A 17,919-nucleotide genomic window follows, 5' to 3' on the forward strand; every position below is an offset into this window, starting at 1 on the left:
CAAACCTGTCTCACAAATGAAGCTTTTATTCTGGCTACACTGCACAGTGCCCCACCGACCAGCATTACCAGAGGGTGTCATATCAACACACGTCATTATCTTGTCAACAAACCTGTCTCACAAATGAAGCTTTTATTCTGGCTACACTGCACAGTGCCCCACCGACCAGCATTACCAGAGGGTGTCATATCAACACACGTCATTATCTTGTCAACATACCTGTTTCACAAATGAAGCCTCTATTCTGGCTACACTGCACAGTGCCCCACCGACCGGCATTACCAGAGGGTGTCATATCAACACAATCCTTGCTCCAGCCCCAGTTTTGAGGCTCGTTAATATTCCAGTTGGTATATTTGCGTGGACTGTTATCTGTCCAGAAAAAGCTGCCTTCTACGTGCTTGTCATTTAAACCAATCCAGAAATTAGTCTTTTTCTCCAGAAGCAAAGTTGTCAAGAATGCTTGTTCGTACCTAACAAATGGAATGACCATTCAGCTTTTTTTGGCGAACATTTAGTTAACATGTACTTCAGTTCTTCACGGATACACAAGTCTTCCGCCTCCCCCTTCCTCCCCCTTAAATTATGACGCACTTTGTTGCAATGAAGCTATGGTTTTGTCATTCATATCCATAGAAGGGATTCCTTTGCAAACATAGTGAGTATCAGTTTTGCAAAACTTAATAAAATAAACTTAACTCAGCCGTGACACAGCCCCTTTTAAGCAGCTGCTATACACGAAGTGTTATACTTACTGGTCATCGACGCTAACAAGATCACCATTCATGCTCGTGTTTAGTCCACGTCTACATATATCCCTTGCATTATCCCAAGTCTGCAGGGGATCTGACACAATGCGGTAACAGCTTTTGTCATAGTTGACCCAACCTTCCTTGCACCTTCCAAGGGCTAAAGCACGACAAACAAATACCGTACAATCAAACCTGGCACACAATTCTTAAGAGTCTCCAAACTCATGTTGCTGCTTTACATGCGACTTTATATGTACATTTTTCCTTTTAATTACAACTAGAAATTGACTACTTATGGCTGTTAATGATCAGCATATTTTTAAAGCTTATGCTTGCTTCTCAAAATGTACAACAAGTAAACATTAACTGAAGGCCAAGCTAGATTCGTAAGAAAAAAAAAAAAGAATGAAAAACGTTACTTGCTACATCGATAAGATAATAGCTGAGAATATTTTCGCGTGCTCATTGGTCGAAATGTATGATAGATTAAATTATAGTCTATGAAAATTGTAGCGACTATATCAAAACACAGAATCTGGCGAGTTGTAAAAAGTCAACTGACACATCAAGGACGAATTTATCCACAGATGTAGTCGTCGGCTTAAAATGGAAAAAAAATGCCATCTTACCACCTGTCACACGCGTACGCGTTTTTCGTCTAATTCACCGCTAATTTTTTTTGTTATGGTATAAAATAAATCCACATCATTTTTTCATGGACTACACTGAGTTAGACTATAGACATGACGCCATGAAGTGTCAACGACTTCGTTCTGCAACCACCCGCCTAACGGCTCGTGGTTCCACTTGAGTTTTGAGCATTTTTTAACATGATTTTTATGGTCTATACCATACCCAAACGTTACTGTAATGAATGAGTTTGAACTTACAAGGTCCAGGAGTTGGAGGAACCATGGTAAAGGCAGGTATAATGGAGTCTGAAAACAAAACAAAATGTCTTATCAATGTGGGTATTGCAATAATTATCTCTACAGAGTAGTCCAAGCATTTTCTTACCAAACCTTTTCCTATATCTTAAATCTTAGAGATCTACCGGCTAGTCACGGGTGCAATGATACGTGCTGGCCATTAATTTGTTTTGTGATGTTTTTAAATTGTTATGTAACGTTTTATATGAAATAACAATTAAGTTACGTTTCTAAACATTTGAGATGTAATGCTGCTTTAGATAATCTGCTGAATTTTGACAGCCTTTTATCGCATCAAACCGCAAGTGTCCCGGGAAGTGTTGACGCATTCGTATTCCTTTGCAGTGACGAATTCATCACCCACAGCATTTTTCTTTTACTAGCAAATTAGTCGAAAAACACATGCACAAAACTAATCAACTCACTGTTGGTTTTCTTGCAGATATATGGCCGCAGAACACTGCAATGGTGGTCATTCCAATAACCACTCTTTACAATTTCTAAACAGTCTTCTTGTCCATAATAGTCATTTGGTTCTCGCCATCCATAATTTCTGTAAACTACTGGCGATCCATCACTCCATTGATAGCTGCTTTCCGTTCCAAGGTCATTAAGTCCTATCCACAAACTGTTACTGCTATGCCTGTAAGGAACAAAGAATTTAAAATGTAGTTAATGGAATAAACCATCTGCCACTATTTAAAGTTAAATTTGGTTGTTACATAAATTCTGCCAGAACAAGCAAACGATTAGGCCACGTGTCCTGCCTCTTCAGTGTTTTGATCAGCGGGATGTAATAGAACCCACACAGTAGAACCTGGAGTTCCTGGAGTTGTGATCTGGTCTTTGCCCGCTGCGCTGTATTCCGTCGAAATGTTTGGAGATACAAACTGTATTCAAGCTACTCTATAATCCGAGGGTAAATTAAGTATTCACATTCACATTCACAGCAATCTCTCCAAAGTTAGGAATGAACGTTTATTCATTTGCTGCTAGTCTTCATCAGGCGATGAGGTCAATTGTTTACGCGTCGCTATTTATGCACGTTGGTTCACTGCTATCGGTGCATTTCGATTCTCATTATTATTCCAACTAACAGATGTTGTTCCCTCAGAGGTCAGATTTGTAGTTGAACGGCGGTTATGTTTTGTGATCGTAAATGTAAGTATCCTTACTTCAGGAATTTCAATTCTGATGTCTCTATTGATGTTATTAGGATCAAGTCTTCGACTAGCAGTATTGCAGTTGAAACGTCGCGATCAACATCTCAAAACTATTCTATCATGAGACAAACAAATAAACGTTCATTCCTATCTTGCACCACGATGAACAATGTCCAATCTTTAATGACACTCTCCAAAGTTGTTTGTTGTGTTACTTTTAAATCCTTATATGCACTTAAAACAGCACATTGAAGTATAACAAGATCCAGGGGGGTTGGGTACTTTCATATTTTGCCAGTCACACTCGAGTGTTTGCAGAAGCCTATGTACAAACAACGCAACTAACTTTTTGTTTGGGATCACATTAATTGCCTTCAACTAGCATCACATTAATTGGCTTCTTTGGGGGGGGGGGGGGCATGCGCAAAAGTCAAAGTTTGGGTCAGAAAGAGCACCACTACAGGCTATTCGTTTTCCAATTTTTTTCCTCGCTGTTCCTTTTTAAGCGATGACGTCATCGCTTTATGTCGGCATGCGAGTTGGAGGGAGAACTTAATTGCAAAATACGTACCCTGAGATTTTGGATTTAATAAAGTTGTTCTCTGCAGTACTAAGGATGCTGACCAGGTCACCACCCCTAATACTTTGACAAGCCTTCCGAGCAACATGCCATGTTACTTTGCTTGATTGGGAATTGTTTGCGAAGTAGTAACACATGGTATTCCAGAGAATCCAGCCCGGTGGACAAATATCAGGAGCTGTTGAAAGAAGATTTGACATGGAGACTGTTAACCTTCGGCTTGAACGCAGACTTTACCATAACCTTCTTTAAATTACCAATCATAGTCGCTCACATCAACTTCTTCATTGAAACAATACAGTCTGACTTTTACTGCTCTTTCTGTTGAACATTCAGTACTGGAGTCTTCCCGAATAATCGCTTAAACTTTACGTTTTGCAGAAATACAAGAAAGAAGATTTGACATGGAGACTGTTAACCTTCGGCTTGAACGCAGACTTTACCATAACCTTCTTTAAATTACCAATTATAGTCGCTCACATCAACTTCTTCATTGAAACAATACAGTCTGACTTTTACTGCTCCTTCTGTTGAACATTCAGTACTGGAGTCTTCCCGAATAATCGCTTAAACTTTACGTTTTGCAGAAATACAAGAAAGAAGATTTGACATGGAGACTGTTAACCTTCGGCTTGAACGCAGACTTTACCATAACCTTCTTTAAATTACCAATTATAGTCACTCACATCAACTTCTTCATTGAAACAATACAGTCTGACTCTTACTGCTCCTTCTGTTGAACATTCAGTACTGGAGTCTTCCCGAGTAATCGCTTAAACCTTACGTTTTGCAAAAATACATAGAGTAATTTTTTCCATTGCATAAGGCCAAGTCGATAACTGGTTGCAATATCACACTTATGGCAATTTTAACTCAGACCTCACCTTGTGTAGTTTTAACAGGCGTGGTCGGCAAAGCTGTTGACGGCGGATTATCCGCTATTGTAAACAAAAGAACAGTAAATGAGTGTAATTAAACGCTTTGTATAATAAACAATTCCAATAAAATGGGAACATGGGAATACTGCACCAACAGCCCTACATTATGCACACATGCCCCAAAGGGTTGCATCAACAGACTTTAGCTTTTGCCTTCCAGTTCAACTCAGATATTTTTGATATGTTATGGTGCTGGCAACAGTATTAACGAATAAATTTTACGAGCCTTAAATAGTTCTTTCAAATAGCTCTGATATACAACAAATGGTTAATTCCTTTTGCTATGCAATCATTGAAGCACTAAGGCGTGCATCCACTCATCAAGCAACATGTGAAGTTTCTCCTGGTAATGCTTCTTCTTCTTTTATAATTGTTTGTTTCGATTTAGTTTTCGTTTTGAGCCAGCCCAATGTGATCATGCATCCACACTCAATAGGCCACTTAGAGACCACGTTAATAACACGAGCTGCAGCTAGCTTGATGAGAGTAGAAGTGGATTAACCATAACAGTTTTTCATCCTTAACTGCGACGTGAAACTTCCACTGAGCGCAAACCCACAAGAAGACTTGTTTAACTTACAACGTGGCATCTTGCAGATGAATTGTTTGACAGAGTAGCAGCCAGTGTCGGCCCAGTCTCCAGTAGAATACATTTCAACACATGGCTGTTGCCCCTGGTGGCTGTCTGGTTGTTGTGGGTTCCAGTTTGTAAACTCCACCGGGCTATTGTCACTCCAAACATGACCTACGAACCAAGGCAAGATGGGTTAAACACAAATTTGTAGTTTAACTCTTCATCACAATAAAGCAATGCTGATAAATGCAACAACATTTTCCTAGGCTTACAAGATATCACTCATTATTAAAAACTGGCAATGATATACATGTATTGCAATTCTTGAGTTTTGATTGGTTAACAAGCAATGGTATATGAGCTCATATACCATTCACTACAAATATGGTAGTCGATACGCGTCAAAGAAAACAGCTGAGGAGCTCAAATTTTGCAATTCTTTGGGCGTTTTTAATAAAACAATTATCCCACATGCGCTTGTTGGATATGAGATAGTTATAGCCAACTCATATCCAGCGCGCCTCGTTGGCTATCTACCTTCTTTTATCCAGTGCGTGCTCGTGGAATAATTGTAAATTATGCTTGTTGGATATGAGGTGATTGGACCAGCCCCATGGAATTTAGGAACGTAACATAAAAATCCATTAATTTGCTCTATCAAGTACTAAGAATTGCAATATCAGCTCTTCAATATCAGCTCTTCAAATTCAACGCGTCTTTGTTTAGTTTTATATTGACAAAACAGTGGCAATACAGTAGAATTTTGACAACTCGAGCCTTCAAATAACTTGCCGTTTCTTTCCCCTCGTAGGCTTCAGAAATCATTGCAAAACTTCACAGTGACCTGGCATGGTAAAGGCAACTAGAAATATTGTCCCATTACACCCATTTCCTTTCAAGACTTAAGTGGCTGTCGTTCTGAAAAACACCCACTCAAATTCGCGTCAAAAAGTAATTTTGCCTGAAACTCTGGCAACTGAAAGACTTTACCGAGGCTAGAACTAAAACATTTTTGGTTTTGGTCATAACTTTTAAAATACTGAAAACGTCCATGCACATTTCATTTTGCATATTTTAGCTGATAAAGGACTACACTTTTCGGCTGTGTAGAGTAGAGTTATCGGCTAGGTCCCGTAATTGAAATATTCGCTTCTAAATAAAGGTCATTTTGCAACCTTCGATCGATGCCAATCAGTAGCTGTCATTATATCCTTGATGTCGCATTTCCAGATAAATCTAGGGAAAAGTTGCTACTTTCTTAGAAAACTAGAAATGTTTATAAACAAATTGATACGAAAAATCGTCGGTATTCAATGTAAATGAAATATTTGACAGCGGCTCGAAAAATGCCTATTTTTCTAATTTTCCAGACTGTTTAAGTTCTAGCCTCAGTAAAGTCTTTCAGTTGCCAGAGTTTCAGGCAAAATTGTTTTTGCCGGAATTTGAGTGGGTGTTTTTTAGAAAGACAGCCTCTTAAAGTTTTACAGCCACAAGAATCGAAACAACATACCAAACAGCACGCCACGATCACTCAATCCAATCCAGGCTGCAAAAAGTGAACCATTGAACAGACTGGCCACAAATGTATTCTCAGCAAGACTGTGGATGCTGACCAGGTTGGAATTTTTAGTGATCATTCTGCACGCATCTCTGGCATCAGTCCATGTCTTACTATATGCGACATATAAGCAAGAAGCAAATGTTAGAGATGCAAGCAAGATTTTTAAGAATCATGGTAGGTAATTTTCCAGTCTAATCAATATATTGAGGTGTTTGGGCCTACAAAGCAATTTTTGCATTCATGTGAAGGCTCTAATATCTATCCAGCTGACAAGTACTCTTCATAACTGGGACACAGCTGTTGATACCAACTAACGTTCAAGAGCATCTGAACACTCTCAACAACAGGTCCAGTACTGATCAACCAGATGGTGAGGGGCCTAGAGAGCTTGAAAAAAGCTTAGAACTCCTAGTTTAAGGAGAGCTGAAAGGCCCAGAAAGACTTGGAAAACGAGAATCCCTGTCACACCAAGCCTTTTACTTAGTAACTTGAAACCTAAGAAGGCCAAAAGCTTCTGATGAGTACAGGAAACCTGGAAATACGAAGGTCTAAAAAAGAACTAAAGCAAAATTGTGGTTTCACGTCTACACACTATACTACTAAGGCATTGTTAAAAATGAGACTTACCTCTGTGGCATCAATTTATAGCAAAAGGAGCCATTCATCGTCCATCCAAAGGGGCAAGAATTTTTGGAAACTAAAAAAAATAGTTTAGAATGCTTTTAGGATACAGTACTACACTTCAAAACTCTCACATTTCACAATTAAAGCAACATCTTTGTTTTGGAAGATTGAATGTTAGATGTAATAGATCAAAAACGAGTGCGAGGTTTTCATCAGGGGTTCCAAACACCGAGAAACAGATGAAAGCACGACGCCGAAGGCGGAGTGCTTTTATTGTTTCGAGGTGTTTGGAACCCCTGATGAAAAACGAAGCACGAGTTTTTGAGCTGGCTTCTCAAACTAGCATGAGAATTTTTTTCGAAGAATAGGCAATTAGTAGGCGTGCTCAATAGGCTATTGTCTGTTTTTTATTCATATGGTAAATGAAATGAATATTTAATATGCGGCCATGTGGGCAAGTTTTAAAGATTGAATTTTTTATAAATTAACATTATGCCGCGTGCTGGAGAGCGAGTCCAGATCAGAACGTTTTCGAGTTCCAAAAACCTCTTCTCAAGAAAATGTTTTGGTGAATGATGCTGTTCCAGCTTCAACTAAGTATAAAAACAAGTGGGCGGTGAACATTTTTGCCGGTTGAGAGAGGTTAAAGTTCCGGTATTAGATTGTGGCAGTCTCTTCAAGGACTACGATTTACACAAGGTTACCGCTGTGAGTGCAGATATTGCTGGAATGGACGGAACTAAATGGAGGTAGCTAAAAAGTCCGGTGAAATATACCCTCCCAAGTCTGTTTATGGTATCATTTGTGCCCTCAAGCGTTATTTGGAGGAGAAACATGGATCAGAAGCTTTGAATCCTCTGGACGCTAGTGACAAAAGGTACTTGACAACTTTTACACCGAATTGGTTAGTAATTTAAAATGCACTGTTTCAGGACTTTAATTTTGTGTGTTATTTTTTGAAGGTTTGTCCTTTTCCGACGTTGCTTAGATGCCGAGATGAAGAATGGCGTTGGAGAAGGGCTTCACATTAACGATGTGTAAGAAGGAATAATATGTTGCTGTATTGTTATTGTAAGCAATGATTTAAGCGGGAAAAATGCTGTATTTAGAATTATAATTAAGACTGATTAAAATTCAAGTTTCTTGATCAGTGTCTTGATCAGTTTTTGAACTAATCTACCGTGTCTTGATCGGTATGTTCATACATGCACCTGACCCAATTGATGCGAGCTGATTGGGTCATCAGCTCATGAATAATTAATTAGTTTGAGAAGTAGTTATAAAAATAACGTCTCCCCTCTCTTCAAGCAGCATGCTCTATAAAGACTTGCCACTGGCTATTATAAGTATACCTCTACGCAGAACCACGTTGTTTATTCACTTTTTTTTGTATTTCAAAATTCCAAATACACAAGAAGAAACTTAAACCACCCATAAACCATTACAGATACTATACAATTTCCCTTTTTAACTCCATGTGCATTCCTCAATAAATTACAACATAAATGTGTTATTAGTTTCTGGCAAAAACACTTGTCTACAGGTAAACAACAAGCAAAAAATAATGAATTAACCTCTTGTGAAAATCTTTGGCTTTCAGGAGCCTTTAGGAGGACGTAACTAAACGAATACTTAGTTGTAAGAATGTTGACAAGTAAGCACCTGTCCCGTTTGATATTGCATTAAATCCTATTATGAGGAGAGTAAGTATTTTTATTATATAAACTGCAGTGGTTTAGCGAGTAGTTGCAAATCGAGAAAAATGGTATCACACATGTGTGGACAAAAATGATATCCACACATGTGTGATATCATTTTTGTCCAATCACCTCGCAGAGTTTGCCATGTTTCAATGCTCAATGAGCCAAAGTAAATGGATATTAAGTCCAAACATCTTCGGATCTTCCTCGGCAATCTTCGGAAAACTTCGAAAATTTTCGGAAATGTTCGGAATTATTCGTACAACCTTCGGACAACATTTTGAAAATTTTCGGAAATCTTCGGAAAATGGACGGAAATCTTCGGAAAATCGTCAAAAACATCGTAATTAGTAGCTTTATGTTCAAATCAGATATCTCACTCGTTCGCTGCGCTCACTCTTGAGCTATCGATTTGAACACTCGAAGATAAATTTCATATCTCCGCGCAACCATGTATTATCCTCTATATAGTTACCTGTGATAGGCAAAGTGGTTGGTGCTGGCTGGTTTTCTGTTTGAATAAGAACACCATACAAGTAAAACAAAGGAATCACACAGACTGGGATGGAAGAAGTAACATAAATGCAGTCCATTAGTCCAACTGACTGTTTCAAATAATGATCAACTTTGTGTTTAAACGATTAACCTGAAAAAATGAGGAACAATGTGGTTTGCAAGGAACAATTGAGTAATCTCTTACACTTCTTTCTCCTTTTCTTCCTACCCGTTCATAACTTGATGGTTGCACGGTTGCATGTTAGCCACTTCTTAAAATTTATGTGACAACTGAGCATGATAAATTCAGGGTTCGTACCCTTTTCACACAATAATATTGTTTAGTACTTTTCCAGGACTTTTTAACGACTCAGATTGATTTTTCAAGAACTCCAAAATTCACATAAACCCTTACACTTCCAAGATCTCAATATTATTTCTCTTTACTGTCTGCCACACATTTCTTATAATGTTTGTTCTGACAATTCTGGTGTTACTTGAGTTTAACAGATTTCTAGACCTGTCCAAGACCATTCAAGGACTTTCCAGGACCTGGAAAGTGCCACAATAAAATTTCAGAACTTTCCAGGTTTTCCAGGACCCCTACGAACCCTATGAATTGAGAACTACTTACTTGGCAACATGGCGCAAGCATAAGGAAGTGCAAGACCACAATCTACATCTTGCCAAAACAACCAATTCATTCTACCAGGCTGCAGTGTTGCTCGTATGCAACTTCCCGACATGTCCCTCTCATCTGGTTGCCCATGAAGCCAGCTGGAGTAATCAACTGATGATCCATCAGACCAGTTGTACACCCCTTTCTGTCCGGCATCTGTTAGCCCAATCCACAATCCTCCAACGTCTCCAATGTCCCAGGAGTTGACCAGTAGGGATGTCAACACAATATTTTCGGTGCTGCAAACACAACTCACATGTTGTGGTTACTTGTCATCAAAACCAACCATCAATATTGAATAGCCTGCTAGGCAATTGAGTGAAAAATTATTCTCCATGGCCAGAAGGATGTATGTGGATGTGCCCTTGAATTGAGACTTAGTGCCATGGATTTCAAAGAAGAAGAAAAAAACAGAACGGCACTTCTAACCTTATTAGTGTTTCTCATTAAGACCAAATGTACATGCATAGAAGAGCCAGTTAGCAGTACAAAAAGCTTCAGTCTTTCTTGTAGTGGTTACAAGGGCAATGATTCTACCACAAACGGCACATTAGTCATTACTCATCAGTGATATTGCTGGTCATGGATTTGCTATCAATGTATGTTCACTAGAAAGTACCATACTATGTTAAGCTTTGATTCTATTAGAAAAGTGTTTTCAACATTTAATATTGTTTTCCCAAAGAAAATACCAAAACGATATTTGTCTAAGATACTTATACCGTTAAAAGATAGATTTGACATTCCAAGACTTTGCCATCCCAAGCCTTTTCACCCTAAAGAAACACAGACAAATGAAGCCTGATTATAGTAATAAGTTAATCAATCCATACCTACTGTGGAAGCTAGCTAAATCAGCCCCATAAGCCTGGCATGCACGTCTAGCATCTTGCCAGTTCTTGCGATCAAACATCAAGCCAAAGCAGCGGGAGCCATCAGGACTGCGTTGCCAGCCAGCTCGACAGCCAGGCGTTATGACTCGACCTGTTTAAAAAATCCAATTCATCACCAAGTCAGTATCGTACTGTATTTTAAGGAGGTTGCATGATGAGCCCCCCCCCCCCCCCCCAAAAAAAAAAAAAAAAAAAAAAAACCGCTACCTCTCTCAATCATCCTATTTGCCCCCAGTAAGGCATAAGGTATAATACACCGCAAAGATCTCAGTCTTTTGCCACTGCCTGGCTTCCTTTTCTTTCCTTTTTTTCTGGTGGTGTTGAAGTCTTTATATTACCACTAGTTTATCTCTTTATTTACCACTTACCAGTTTTGCAAACATAGTTCTGCCCTAATTGCTACAGTCTACAACTACTTTCACTGTTTCTGATGCCCCTTCTTAAAATAACAGACACATTACTAACAATTTATCCTTTTTAAGAAGAATATCATGTCAAACTAACACACTCCTACAATGCGGGACACTAATGTTGGGGCACTTCGCACAATTCTGGGCCAAATGACTGCTAGCCCCACTTCCCCCCAAGCAATGTTGAGAATTGACCATCTCACACACCAAGGTCAGGCCATAAATGTTTTTCAACATTGCTTGGGGAAGGGGGGTTACGAAATGAACAAGAACAGTGCCAAACCCATTTTCTTTACGTAAAAAAAAAATTATTTGGTATGAGTTAGCGATCGCCTTAACAGGGCTGCAAATAACGGACATTGGCCGAACAAAATTTGCTTATGTCTGACAAAATCCCAAGTGTGGTCGGACATGATGTCCGGACAATTTTTTGATCGTAAATCATTTTACGATCATTTTACCATGGGTGGTTTTTCATTTTTCATTTTACAATGAATAAAAATCTATCCAACCACAATTTTGCTTTGTCCCACCGAAATGGTGTCTTAGTAGGACAAGTGAAAAAAACTACCGGTATTTGCAGCTCTGCCTTAACAAGTGTCCCAAGTATTTTTGATGACCATTGTAGCTCCCTTTTTTGGCAAGTTGTGCAATCGTTTCTCAAAGAAGTTGCAAGATGAGCCAAAAAAACTGCTTATCTCCCAATCAAGCTATTCGCCCCTTGTAAGAACTGCAAAAATATCAGTCTACTCTTTTGCCACTCCCTGGCTTGGTTCTTTTTTTTTTCTGGTTGTGTTTAAATCTTTATATTACTACTACTTTATCTTTTTTTATACAATGCCATAGACAATACAGCCAATCAGAGTAAAGGAAAGCCTTCCCATCGTGTGTTGCTATCTTATTCTCGAAGGAAGCGTAAATTTTCTATGGCATGGTATAAAATAGTTACGCAACACTTTCTCGTTGTATACACCGAATTCATAATGGCGGACGACTCGGGAAGGCCTCGGCACGAGAACATGAAAGCGAGGCGGGTGAGGATAGATCAAACACATTTAATATGGCGACAAACACGTTTACAGCTCCAGTTTTGCTTACGGAAAGTGACATTCCCGGCGCTAGTCTTGAAGGAAGAAAGGCAGCAGAGCTGAAGAAAGCTGATCTTTTGTTTTGGCTGCGATGTAGGGGTGATTCGTGTAAAGGCCTCAATTTGAAAGCCCAGCTCGTAAAGCGGTATGTTTGATTAACAATACTGTCGAATCTCGAAACATGAAATGTTCTGTTTTGTTATTCCGCGTGAAATACGGATCCTGAGAACCATTAGCCTTTTTTTTCTATGTATTGAAATCCTCTTAATTCGCAAACACGTTCCGTTAGGTTAAATGTTGTCGAATTATTAAACTTATTAAGCTTGCGAGCGTAATTTCTGTTGTCACTTAATCTTTACTAGAGTGGAAGAGTACATTGCAAGTGGCCGGGACAAAATTATAGTTGACCCAGATCCCAACAAGATATTTACAAAGCGAAAAGCCAGGGAATGCTCTATTTCGCTTGCTGATTCCTCGACCCAGATAAAGGATGTTAGGAAAGTAAACTATCCTACAACTGGCTGGGGTAAAGCTCTTGAAAAATTGCCATTGTTTACAAAGGCTGAAATGAAAAAACATATAGAAAATTCTGGCAAGAAGATGGGGAGTGTGGAACACCATTCTGTGCCCACAGGCTTAAAACGTGCAAAAACTTTTCTTCAAGAGGAATATTTAAAGGATATTGAAGCCAATGATGATGAAAATTATTTTTATTTTCAATGTAAGTGCTATCATAGCTACAAGAAACATGAAACCCCTCATAAAATACAAGTTGCTCTTTGCATTATAACTGGACAAGTTATGGCTGCCTCTTGCACATGTGCTGCTGGTGAAGTTGGCTATTGTAACCACACATTAGCCCTCCTTTTGAAAATTTGCAAATACTCACTGTTTGAGAGCAAAACAACAGAAGATCTAAATGATGAACTGGATGAAAATCCAGCTTTGGCCTGTACATCAAAGTTACAAAGCTGGCATAAAAGGGGCCGAGGTGATTCTATCCATCCCCAACCAGTGATGGATTTAGTTGTGACAAAAATTAAGCCTGATGACGAGAAGTCTGATAAACCTGTTTTGTGTCAACTGTACGAGGCCCGCAAAATAACAAAGCCTGATGTTTCAGAAGAAGAAAGGTTTAAAAAAGCTATTGCAGCAATTAATCCTAAAATGGGAATTGCCACCCTTTCCCCAAATGCATCAAGTGAGATGGTCCAAACAAAATATGGTAGCAGCCCTGTTGGATCTACAAACAGCTACCAGTTGTCTTATACTGAGGCTAATTTTCCTGTGTATGCCAATATAAGCACTGTTCCAAGGTCTCCTGATATAAATACTGGTATAAACAATTATCCACGATTTCCCCTTAAAGACACTCAACCTAGAGTTTATCCAGACACTCTTACTAGTGAGCAGAGAACATTTTTATCTTCTCTTGAGGTTGATGAAGATGAGCTGAACAAAATTGAAATGGAAACAAGGGAGCAGGTAGGCAGTGAGAGATGGAGGGAAGAGAGGAGGTTTAGGTTTACAGCCTCAAGATTTCATTTAATTTCGAGAAGGAAGAAAAACCATGACACTTTTGCTAAACAATTGATCAACCCTGAAGAGTTTTCAAGCAGACATACTGCACACGGAAGAAAATATGAGGCAACTGCCATTCAGGAATACCAAAGATTCATGGCTGCAAGGAAAACTCCAGTGGCAGTTCTCAAATGTGGGTTGGTCATTTCAAACGAATTGCCTGTCTTAGCTGCCACTCCTGATGGAAAAGTGATTGACTTTGGCTGTAGCCAGCCTTTTGGAATTTTAGAAGTGAAATGCCCCTCAACAAAATCTTCTGTGACACCACTGGATGCTTGTGCTGATTCCAAATTTTGCTGTGAACGTGTAGGAGACCAGTGTCGATTAAAAACTAACCATGAGTACTATGCTCAAGTACAGGGCCAATTGGCAATAACTGGTGCTTCTTGGTGTGACTTTGTTGTCTATACATTCAAGGGGATGTCGATCCAAAGAATTACATTTGATCAGCAATTCTGGGATAATATCAGTCAAAGTCTCAGTGGATATTATTTTCGACATTTTATAACTTTTGCACTCGCAGAATTCAAACAGCGAGATAATGATTCCAGGCCAACAAGGGCATAAATCTGTGAATAACTGGTTATACATCTCAATTTACCATACTGAGGAGATAGATAAGTATAGTTCATATTTCTGCTGGCTATAGCCTCACCCATACCTTTTGTTTACATGCAAAAATGTAGGAATCTTATTATGAAGGTTGGGGCACTATAATTAGCATATCCTTAACTGTAGGATGTATGTAATGTTCAGGATCCCATTAGATGATAACTATGATATAATGGGATCTTGAACATTACATAAATGTGCACAGACAGTCCACATCTGATTTACAATGCCAAATAGGCTGAGTGGAACTACACTGTCCCAAATATGAAAGTTCTTAATTTTGTTAATTGCCCTCTCCACATGAATTCTGAGAGAGGCAATTTCTTGTGTTTTTACAACATCCTCAGCAGGCATCTGAGCATAACTCCCTAAAAAGGGTGGGATGTTTAAAGACACGCCAATTGGAAGAAGATCTTGGATGGTGAAACCTTTGTCAGCCATGACAGAATCGTTAGCATCAAAAGGGAGGTCGAGGAATCCACTTCTCTCTGTTATTTCTCTGTCAGATATGCTACCTGTATAAAGTTGACTAATAAAAGAGATATGTCCAGCAGGGGAAATTGCAATCAAGCATTTCAGGGTTGTGTGATTTTTGTATGAACTAAACAATTCACTGTTCAGGAGCAAACTACTCGGCATCTGACACTTGATTTCAGTGCAATCTATAATAGCCCTTGTATTTGGGTATTTACTTTGAAAGTCTTGAGGCATGGTATCATCCACCACTTTTCGGGATGGCCATATGTTTAACTGCCCAAACCTCAAATACATGAAGTTGACCCATGAAATAACAATCCTGCTGACAGTAGATTGAGATACACTGTACAAATGCCCCAGATGACGCTCTGCAAATCCCTGCCTTAACCTGCACATTACAAGGAAGAATTCCTCTTTAGAGTTCAATGTTCTAGGCCTCCCTGGTCCAACACCAAGTTCAGGTTCTCTTTCATAATATTCAGGGTCGACATCATTTTGAACAGAACGCCAGTAGCGAATGTTTTCTCCGTTTTCCCCCGGATTTAAGTATGTGTATGTTGCCATAAAAGCAGCATACGATGGGAAGCCTGTGTAAAAGGCGATATCTTCATCGGAAATGAACTTATCTAATGAAAAAACTCTGTTCTCCAATTTTGCACACTTCTCTGAAAGGTTAAAAGCATGGGCCCTTACTTTCTCCACCTCGGTTTCCAGTTTTTCATTTTTCGATTTACTGTCTTCGAGTGCACGCTCCATTTCAATTAGCTGTTTTTGAAGATCTTCATAGGACGGGCGGTTTTCAGAAACGCATGATGCATTTTCACCGGTAGTCGATGCTGAATCAATTTCTAAACAAAGATCGATGTTTGAGTCGCTTCGATCCATACTTACTTCGGCTTCTGGATGTGAAATGGAAACTGTGTTCATATCGAGCGACGCTCGAGCTTTCACATTCCCTATGGGTGCTCTGGGTCGAGGTGGAGGTCTCTTCCGAGGCGAGCTCCTCTTCCATGCAAAAACAGATGGAACTGCTCCGTCGACGTACTTTAACCGTCCAATACCTAGGCTCTTCTTAAGGTGTTCTTCCTTGAAGTGAAGGGAACAGACTTTTGTAGAATCTGTAATAGAGAAGTGTTTACCTGTATCTCGTCGTATCGCGTGAAGCCATTGTTCCCTCAAGTATTTTTCGGTTGGAATGCTGAAAAATCCAACTTTCTCGCCGTTTGGAGCAGTGGTCCCTTTTTGACTACAAAGTGGAACACAGCAATACCGATTCTGTGGCGATTTATTGCTATTCATAGCGAATAAAAGCACTTCGTACAACAACAATTTAAATTACACAACACACGCTCCTGTAAGCTAGAGTTTGTTTATCCTCATCCGCCTCGCTTTCATGTTCTCGTGCCGAGGCTTTTCCGAGTCGTCCGCCATTATGAATTCGGTGTATACCATCGAATATCCCACTTGTCACTTGTATTTTCTTCGTATACATTATACCAAGAAAATAAAGAGACTCGTGGGAAATTCCGTATTATTAAAAACTGGCAATATACCTGCATTTTAATTGGTTAACAGGCAATGGCATATGAGCTCATATACCATTGACCACAAATATGGTAGCCGGTAGGCGTCAACGAAAACAGGTTGGGAGCTAGAATATCGCAATTTTTTGGGCGTTTTTAATAAAACAATTATTCAACTCGCGCTTGTTAAATTTGGGATCATTTTAGCCAATGAGGCGCGTATATCTACCATCTTATATCCAACGCGCGCTCATGGAAGAATTGTTAAGTATACCACGAGAATTCAAAGTGTTGCATAACTAGTATATATACACCACTTACCAGGTTTACAAACATAGTCTATTTCCAGGTACTTGTTAATTCCAACACAGGGGTCAGAACCCATCAATGAATTGGTTGCTCTCATAGTGCAGTGGTTCTTTCCTCCACACTTTGTAGTTATGGTTGATGTGACATCAAGCTTGCAATTTGTTACACTAATTTGGCCACATCTGCTCGCGTCGGTGCGTCCATATACGGCAGACTTAATGCTCAGAACTGTAGACATTGGACAACTGAGCACTGCAGAAGCCCATTCACAAACAAAAAGCTTCTGGGGAGCTGAAACACATCAAGGTTGTTCTTGGTTACTTGGCTCCTACTAAAGGTCAAACTTCACACAAGACGAGCTAAATTGCAGTTTTGGTTGACCCAAGCAGGTAAAGCTCCACCATTGGGTAAAAAGTCGAACATATTTCGTCGAACCAACCGTCAAACCAAATTGAAAGCAGCGAGAAGAAATATTTCGAAGCCAAAAATACATTATCAAACCAATGTGTTTCACGAAAAGATCGACGTTTGTCCCACAGTCAATCTTCACACGTTCTATTCGTCTGAAGCAGACGCATAGAACGCGTTGGTCGATCTTAATTCAGTTGGACGAACTCAACTGAGTCAAACCTCGAGCTTATCATGAACTTAATTTGCTTAGTCTAGTTCGTCTCATGTAAAGTTGGGCATTTGGCCCGGGCCTAAGTTGTGAAGACAAATTATGTAGTATTCACAATGCAAAATTATTGTTGTGACTAGTGAACATATAGCAGATCAAGAGTTGCTAAATATTATTAGTAGAAACTCAGCTGTATTCTATTGGAAATCCGCAAATCTGATTGGTTCTCCCACTGTTTTCTATTCGCCGATAGAAAACAGTCACGCGCGCGAGTAGCTCTATAAGCGGTAAGTTTTCTTGATTTTTGTCTTCAAAGTGCACAATATTGTAGGTTTTGGACTGCAATCCTTTAGAGCTTCTACTAAAACAATTAGACCACTCGCCCTTGTTTTCTATGAGTGATAGTCAACTC

At 39.4% G+C, this 17,919-nt stretch overlaps 5 protein-coding genes across 5 annotated transcripts in view; 3 read left to right on the top strand and 2 right to left on the bottom strand.

Annotated features, from left to right (window-relative positions):
• Nucleotides 1-17,919, bottom strand: part of LOC144661240 (uncharacterized) — a 55,176-nt gene that overhangs the window by 19,695 nt on the left and 17,562 nt on the right. The window contains exons 19-31 of the mRNA XM_078521937.1: nt 16,901-17,179; nt 10,829-10,979; nt 9,951-10,234; nt 9,297-9,332; nt 7,125-7,194; nt 6,447-6,607; nt 4,943-5,107; nt 4,309-4,362; nt 3,416-3,602; nt 2,107-2,324; nt 1,643-1,690; nt 756-909; nt 220-473 (exon numbers count right to left, since the gene is read on the bottom strand). Coding sequence (XP_078378063.1) covers nt 220-473; nt 756-909; nt 1,643-1,690; nt 2,107-2,324; nt 3,416-3,602; nt 4,309-4,362; nt 4,943-5,107; nt 6,447-6,607; nt 7,125-7,194; nt 9,297-9,332; nt 9,951-10,234; nt 10,829-10,979; nt 16,901-17,179 — 2,061 coding nt within the window. The remainder of the gene's footprint in view (nt 1-219; nt 474-755; nt 910-1,642; nt 1,691-2,106; nt 2,325-3,415; nt 3,603-4,308; nt 4,363-4,942; nt 5,108-6,446; nt 6,608-7,124; nt 7,195-9,296; nt 9,333-9,950; nt 10,235-10,828; nt 10,980-16,900; nt 17,180-17,919) is intronic.
• LOC144661292 (uncharacterized) lies at nt 7,716-8,307 on the top strand. Its single transcript, XM_078521999.1, has 2 exons — nt 7,716-7,998; nt 8,084-8,307. Exons 1-2 carry the CDS (start codon nt 7,865-7,867, stop codon nt 8,160-8,162), a joined length of 213 nt encoding a protein of 70 aa, XP_078378125.1. The 5' UTR covers nt 7,716-7,864; the 3' UTR covers nt 8,163-8,307.
• LOC144660918 (uncharacterized) lies at nt 12,288-13,366 on the top strand. The gene is made up of 3 exons (XM_078521641.1): nt 12,288-12,531; nt 12,749-13,230; nt 13,350-13,366. The coding sequence occupies exons 1-3, from the start codon at nt 12,359-12,361 to the stop codon at nt 13,364-13,366; spliced, it is 672 nt and encodes a 223-aa protein (XP_078377767.1). The 5' UTR covers nt 12,288-12,358.
• LOC144661237 (uncharacterized) lies at nt 13,232-15,887 on the top strand. The gene has a single exon (XM_078521931.1). The coding sequence runs from the start codon at nt 13,404-13,406 to the stop codon at nt 14,532-14,534; it is 1,131 nt and encodes a 376-aa protein (XP_078378057.1). The 5' UTR covers nt 13,232-13,403; the 3' UTR covers nt 14,535-15,887.
• LOC144660919 (uncharacterized) lies at nt 14,742-16,438 on the bottom strand. Its single transcript, XM_078521642.1, has one exon. It carries the CDS (start codon nt 16,353-16,355, stop codon nt 14,742-14,744), a length of 1,614 nt encoding a protein of 537 aa, XP_078377768.1. The 5' UTR covers nt 16,356-16,438.

This window comes from Oculina patagonica, chromosome 7 (genome assembly GCF_052425735.1).
Source record: "Oculina patagonica isolate OP01 chromosome 7, crgOcupat, whole genome shotgun sequence".
NCBI lineage: Eukaryota > Metazoa > Cnidaria > Anthozoa > Scleractinia > Oculinidae > Oculina > Oculina patagonica.